The sequence below is a fragment of the Scophthalmus maximus genome, chromosome 16 (assembly GCF_022379125.1).
Source record: "Scophthalmus maximus strain ysfricsl-2021 chromosome 16, ASM2237912v1, whole genome shotgun sequence".
Taxonomy (NCBI): domain Eukaryota; kingdom Metazoa; phylum Chordata; class Actinopteri; order Pleuronectiformes; family Scophthalmidae; genus Scophthalmus; species Scophthalmus maximus.
This window is the reverse complement of record NC_061530.1, coordinates 21322501-21330000: the sequence shown is the minus strand read 5'-3', so window position 1 is coordinate 21330000 and position 7500 is coordinate 21322501. Positions and strand designations below refer to the sequence as shown.

At 44.7% G+C, this 7500-nt stretch overlaps 1 protein-coding gene across 6 annotated transcripts in view; it reads left to right on the top strand.

The window, feature by feature from the left end:
- The window catches only part of ebf3a (EBF transcription factor 3a), a 34258-nt gene that overhangs the window by 16108 nt on the left and 10650 nt on the right, over positions 1-7500 (top strand). For 4 of the 6 annotated variants that reach the window (XM_047327835.1, XM_047327834.1, XM_047327831.1 and 1 more), the window contains exons 8-10: positions 280-397; positions 7107-7240; positions 7324-7450. In XM_047327835.1, the coding sequence (XP_047183791.1) occupies positions 280-397; positions 7107-7240; positions 7324-7450 (379 nt within the window). The remainder of the gene's footprint in view (positions 1-279; positions 398-7106; positions 7241-7323; positions 7451-7500) is intronic. The other 2 variants (XM_047327836.1, XM_047327832.1) reach the window with 1 other exon arrangement.

The following is a 7500-nucleotide window of genomic DNA, read 5'->3' as shown; positions in this document are numbered from 1 at the left end:
GGATCATCAGCAACAACCTCGCCACGGCAACCAGCTACGGATGATGAATGACCAAAACGGAGAGGCTATGACATCACAGACGGGGCGGGGCCAGGGCCGGGGGGCCAGGGCCGACAGCGCAGTGGAAGTTTCATCCCTACATGGCAGCGCATTGTGTCTCCACTTTTCATTTCTTTTAATATTTCAAATAAAAATTAAACAATTATATCTATAATACACACACACACACACACTGTAAACAGATGCGGAAGCTTGACGTCGTGTTTTCTGTCTGTGCAGGTGGTGGTGTCTACGACGGTGAACGTGGACGGTCACGTGCTCGCCGTCTCTGACAACATGTTTGTACACAACAACTCCAAACATGGCCGCCGCGCCCGGAGACTGGACCCGTCTGAAGGTACGAACGTTCATGTCTGGACCAATGAGCTGACCCTAACCCTTTAATCTGATTACACATTTAATTTGTGTCGTTATTGTAGTAGAAGTGTGTGTATGTATGTGTGTGTGTGTGTGTGTGTTCCACTGATGTTCACACTCACACACATTCATATATGTGTATATATATATATATATATATATATATATATATATATATATATATACATATGAATGTATATATTAACCCTGAGAGAGAGAGAGAGAGAGAGAGAGAGAGAGAGAGACAGAGAGAGAGTAATTTGGTTTTTGAAGAGAAGTCACCCCAGTGTCTTGTGGGTAAAAACACCAGACGCCTCACCGTCCCCAGAGAGGACAGTGTGTGTGTGTGTGTGTGTGTGTGTGTGTTTCTGTTCGCGGGCCGTTCAACCTCTTTAATTGCCCTCCTCCTAATTAAAGAGGGTAACCATGGAAACCACCTCTCCAATCAGAGCTCAGTCGAGTCTCGTGGGTTTCGACTCATTTCGTGTTCAGTAAATCTGAGAAGAGCCGAACGTCGCCCAATGATTTCGGAACATCAGATCTTTGATTCAGATGAATCTCTTCACCTTCTCTTCTTCTCTTCAAACTGAGACTGGACTTGGATCTGGACTTTGATCTGGACTGGTCCACATCCTGTCCTGTGTCTGGACACAGTGACTCTGTGCAGATGACTTGACTTTCAATCAACTTTATTTCTGCAACACTTTAAAATATCTCCACATATCTAACTCTACATCACACACACAACAAGCACAGGACCTGCCGCTGAAACGCTCTGTTATTGGTCAGTTATGTTTCCCGGTCCCCACCAACCGGATCAGTCCAGTCTGCTCCAGACATTTCGTTTTTTAGACAGAAAAAGACAGAAGGAGAAGACAGAAGGAGAAGACAGACGAAGACGGAAGAAGAAGACAGAAGAAGACAGACAGAGAGGAGAGAAGAAGACAGAGGAAGACAGAAGAAGACAGAAGGAGAAGAAAGAAGGAGAAGACAGAAGAAGACAGAAGAAGACAGAAGGAGAAGACAGAAGAAGACAGAAGAAGAGAGAAGGAGAAGACAGAAGGAGAAGACAGAAGAAGACAGAAGAAGAGAGAAGGAGAAGACAGAAGGAGAAGACAGAAGAAGACAGAAGAAGACAGAAGAAGAGAGAAGGAGAAGACAGAAGGAAAAGACAGAAGAAGACAGAAGAAGACAGAAGGAGAAGACAGAAGAAGACAGAAGAAGAGAGAAGGAGAAGACAGAAGGAAAAGACAGAAGAAGACAGAAGAAGACAGAAGGAGAAGACAGAAGAAGAGAGAAGGAGAAGACAGAAGGAGAAGACAGAAGAAGACAGAAGAAGAGAGAAGAAGAGAGAAGGAGAAGACAGAAGAAGACAGAAGAAGACAGAAGGAGAAAACAGAAGAAGACAGAAGAAGAGAGAAGGAGAAGACAGAAGGAGAAGACAGAAGAAGAGAGAAGAAGACAGAAGGAGAAGACAGAAGGAGAAGACAGAAGAAGACAGAAGAAGACAGAAGAAGAGAGAAGGAGAAGACAGAAGGAGAAGACAGAAGAAGAGAGAAGAAGACAGAAGGAGAAGACAGAAGGAGAAGACAGAAGAAGACAGAAGAAGACAGAAGGAGAAGACAGAAGAAGAGAGAAGAAGACAGAAGGAGAAGACAGAAGGAGAAGACAGAAGAAGACAGAAGAAGACAGAAGAAGAGAGAAGGAGAAGACAGAAGAAGACAGAAGAAGACAGAAGGAGAAAACAGAAGAAGACAGAAGAAGAGAGAAGGAGAAGACAGAAGGAGAAGACAGAAGAAGAGAGAAGAAGACAGAAGGAGAAGACAGAAGAAGACAGAAGAAGAGAGAAGGAGAAGACAGAAGGAGAAGACAGAAGAAGACAGAAGAAGACAGAAGGAGAAGACAGAAGAAGACAGAAGGAGACAGAAGAAGACAGAAGGAGAAGACAGAAGAAGACAGAAGGAGACAGAAGAAGACAGAAGGAGAAGACAGAAGAAGAAGACAGAAGAAGAGAGAAGGAGAAGACAGAAGGAGAAGACAGAAGAAGAGAGAAGAAGACAGAAGGAGAAGACAGAAGGAGAAGACAGAAGAAGACAGAAGAAGACAGAAGAAGAGAGAAGGAGAAGACAGAAGGAGAAGACAGAAGAAGAGAGAAGAAGACAGAAGGAGAAGACAGAAGGAGAAGACAGAAGAAGACAGAAGAAGACAGAAGGAGAAGACAGAAGAAGAGAGAAGAAGACAGAAGGAGAAGACAGAAGAAGACAGAAGAAGACAGAAGAAGAGAGAAGGAGAAGACAGAAGAAGACAGAAGAAGACAGAAGAAGAGAGAAGGAGAAGACAGAAGAAGACAGAAGAAGACAGAAGAAGAGAGAAGGAGAAGACAGAAGAAGACAGAAGAAGACAGAAGGAGAAAACAGAAGAAGACAGAAGAAGAGAGAAGGAGAAGACAGAAGGAGAAGACAGAAGAAGAGAGAAGAAGACAGAAGGAGAAGACAGAAGAAGACAGAAGAAGAGAGAAGGAGAAGACAGAAGGAGAAGACAGAAGAAGACAGAAGAAGACAGAAGGAGAAGACAGAAGAAGACAGAAGTCTAAAGTGAAATGAATGCAGTGTGTGTGTGTGTGTGTGTGTGCGCGCGTGTGTGTGCGTGTGTGTGCATGTGTGTGAAGAAGACAGAAGGAGACAGAAGAAGACAGAAGGAGAAGACAGAAGAAGACAGAAGGAGACAGAAGAAGACAGAAGGAGAAGACAGAAGAAGAAGACAGAAGAAGAGAGAAGGAGAAGACAGAAGGAGAAGACAGAAGAAGAGAGAAGAAGACAGAAGAAGACAGAAGGAGAAGACAGAAGGAGAAGACAGAAGAAGACAGAAGAAGACAGAAGGAGAAGACAGAAGAAGACAGAAGGAGACAGAAGAAGACAGAAGGAGAAGACAGAAGAAGACAGAAGAAGAGAGAAGGAGAAGACAGAAGGAGAAGACAGAAGAAGACAGAAGAAGAGAGAAGGAGAAGACAGAAGAAGACAGAAGAGACAGAAGAAGACAGAAGAAGACAGAAGGAGAAGACAGAAGAAGACAGAAGAAGAGAGAAGGAGAAGACAGAAGGAGAAGACAGAAGAAGACAGAAGAAGAGAGAAGGAGAAGACAGAAGAAGACAGAAGAGACAGAAGAAGACAGAAGAAGACAGAAGGAGAAGACAGAAGAAGACAGAAGAAGAGAGAAGGAGAAGACAGAAGGAGAAGACAGAAGAAGACAGAAGAAGACAGAAGGAGAAGACAGAAGAAGAGAGAAGAAGAGAGAAGGAGAAGACAGAAGAAGACAGAAGAAGACAGAAGGAGAAGACAGAAGAAGACAGAAGAAGAGAGAAGGAGAAGACAGAAGGAGAAGACAGAAGAAGACAGAAGAAGACAGAAGGAGAAGACAGAAGAAGACAGAAGGAGACAGAAGAAGACAGAAGAAGACAGAAGGAGAAGACAGAAGGAGAAGACAGAAGAAGACAGAAGAAGAGAGAAGGAGAAGACAGAAGAAGACAGAAGAAGAAGACAGAAGGAGAAGACAGAAGGAGAAGACAGAAGAAGACAGAAGGAGAAGACAATAAAATATAACAGAGGAGGTCAGGTGCTGTAATGTCATCTAAAATCGTCAGTGGTGAGATTAGCTGCTCAGCTTCCCACACACACACACACACACACACACACACACACACACACGGCTGGTAATGACTACTCTCTCTCTTCTTTCAAGTGCAGCAGCAGATTAATTATAAAGTGAAATGAATGCAGTGTGTGTGTGTGTGTGTGTGTGCGCGCGTGTGTGTGCGTGTGTGTGCATGTGTGTGCGTGTGTGCCTGTGTGCGTGTGTGCGTGCGTGCGTGTGTGTGTGAGCTAAACTAAAGCGGATAAAATCCATGACCCAATTAAATCACATTTTGTGTGTGTGTGTGTGTGTGTGTGTGTGTGTGTGTGTGTGTGTGTGTGTGTGTGACCTTCAGCCTCAGTAGTGTAGATCAGTGGTTCTCAACCTGTGGCCCTGGACCCGACACAGGACAAACACTCATTTCCCTCTGAATCTTTTCAAACCTTAAATTAAGGAAGTGTGTGTGTGTGTGTGTGTGTGTGTGTGTGTGTGTGTTTGCGGTCCTTCTATGTCCCTCAGGTTGTGACATGTTGAGACATAATGTCTCCTTCTCTCGTGAGTTTCTTTAGTTTTGAGACGTCGTTCAGCTCAGGGTTAGTCACAGAGTTGAACTTGTTAAAATAAATGTTCCTCATTTCACTGAATGTTTTACAGTGTAGGAGAACTCACCTGTGGACCAGCGACCACGTGTCCTGTTTCCTGTCGAGTCTTGTTTGGATCCAGTTTGTGTCACTGAGCCTGGACCTAGTCAGGATCTGTGTCTGACAGTAGAGAGATGTTCTGCTCATTCATCATCTCTTTTTAAAGCCAGAGTACATTCTGATCTACTTTGGCTTTGAGTTTCTTCTTTCCAATGTTACAGATAAGTTTCTTTACACTGTGTTGTGATTTACTTGACTCTGATTGGTGTTTGGAGAGCAGGGTCACCAGGGGGCAGTTGGCCTCAGGACCAACTCTTTTCTGGGCTCAGCTCTTGTGGAGTGGAGCGTTTGGTTCATGTTCAGTTGGTATCTGCCTGATTCTGCTTCACCTGCGTTTGTTGGTGTGTTTCTGTGAACATGTCAATTGTATCTGCAGAATTCTGCATGTAGACATTCTGTTGGATGTCCAGCTCTGATGACTGAGTGGACCCACACTTCACTACTGGACGACACTTTCAAATATTTTTAGCCAGATTTTAATTGGAATTTGGAAATATTTTAATTTTCACTGAATTGCATTTAGAGCTCGTCGAGCTTTTTCCTTTAGTGCGTTCTGCCATGTTGAAACTCCCTGATGCTGTGATGGTTATACCAAGGTAGTTATAACTCATATATGTTGAATAACTTCAACACCCTGCGTCTCCGGGCTGCTGCTTCTGAGCATCTCATCTCGTCTGGACCACCAGATTTCCTCGGCTGGAGACATTTTGTTTGTGTGGTCAATTCTCCCAAAGTATTCAGGAAATCTAGGAGGTTTTGTCTTTAATTGTTTCTTCTGATGTTTTAATACATTGATCTGAATTGATTTGATTCATTGGTATGTCTTTGTACACATTTTGGATGGGTAACGTCTGTTGGTGTTGTTTTGTGTTGAACTTGTTCCACATATCCCAGAATTGATTTTGATTGGTTGTTCCGACAGGCGATAGTTGGTCGATGACGTCAGGTTCAATTCCCGTTCGTCCATCAGATCTCCGGTCAGAAGCACGTTTCCTTGGCCTGGAGACAGATGATTTCTGAATGGAGAGTGTCAAAAACTCTTCTTCAAAATAAGGAGAATCTTTTGGGGCACAGATATATACACTCACCGGCCACTTTATTAGGTACACCTGTTCAATTGCTTGTTAACACAAATAGCTAATCAGCCAATCACATGGCTGCAATTCAATGCATTTAGGCATGTAGAGGTGGTCAAGACAACTTGCTGAAGTTCAAACTGAGCATCAGAATGGGGAAGAAAGGGGATTCAAGTGACTTTGAACGTGGTATGGTTGTTGGTGCCAGACCAGCTGGTCTGAGTATTTCAGAAACTGTTGATCTACTGGGATTTTCACGCACAACCATCTCTAGGGTTTACAGAGAATGGTCCGAAAAAGAGAAAATATCCAGTGAGCGGCAGTTGTGTGGACGCAAATGCCTTGTTGATGTGAGAGGTCAGAGGACAATGGGAAGACTGGTTCGAGATGATAGAAAAGGCAACAGTAACTCAGATAACCACTCGTTACAACCAAGGAATGCAGAATACCACCTCTGAACGCACAAAACGTCGAACCTTGAAGAAGATGGGCTACAGCAGCAGAAGACCACACCAGGTGCCACTCCTGTCAGCTAAGAACAGGAAACTGAGACTACAGTTCGCACAGGCTCACCAAAATTGGACCAAAGAAGATTGGAAAAACGTTGCCTGGTCTGACGAGTCTCGATTTCAGCTGCAACATTCGGATGGCAGGGTCAGAATTTGGCGTTAACAACATGAAAGCATGGATCCATCCTGCCTTGTATCAACGGTTCAGGCTGGTGGTGCTGGTGTTATGGTGTGGGGGATATTTTCTTGGCACACTTTGGGCCCTTTAGTACAAATTGAGCATCGTTCAAATGCCACAGCCTACCTGAGTATTGTTGCTGACCATGTCCATCCCTTTATGACCATAGTGTACCCATCTTCTGACGGCTACTTCCAGCAGGCTAATGCACCATGTCACAAAAATCATATCATCTCAAACTGGTTTCTTGAGCATGAAAATGAGTTCACTGTACTCCAATGGCCTCCACAGTCACCAGATCTCAATCCAATAGAGCACCTTTGGGGTGTGGTGGAATGGGAGATTCGCATCATAGATGTGCAGCCGACAAATCTGCAGCAACTGCGTGATGCTATCATGTCAATATGGACCAAAATCTCTGAGGAATGTTTCCAACACCTTGTTGAAAGTATGCCACAAAGAATTAAGGCAGTTCTGAAGGCAAAAGGAGGTCCAACCTTTTACTAGCAAGGTGTACCTAATAAAGTGGCCGGTGAGTGTAGATCGTATCAGTTATGGTTTATTGATTTACCCTGTTTTACTGTCTCTCGTCCAGCAGCCACTCCCTGTATCAAAGCCATCAGTCCGAGCGAGGGCTGGACGACGGGCGGAGCCACCGTCATCCTGATCGGGGACAACTTCTTCGACGGCCTGCAGGTGGTGTTCGGCACCATGCTGGTGTGGAGCGAGGTAGTGTGCAGCTGATCGCTGATCAAAAATCAGTCGACAGACAGTGATGACGACTGTCTCTCTCTCTCTTTCTCTCTCTCCAGTTGATCACCCCTCACGCCATCCGGGTCCAGACTCCACCTCGCCACATCCCCGGGGTCGTCGAGGTCACGCTGTCCTACAAATCTAAGCAGTTCTGTAAAGGAGCGCCGGGACGCTTCGTCTACACAGGTGACAGACTCCTCCCACAGCCAATCACTGACTCCTCTAACAGACTCCTC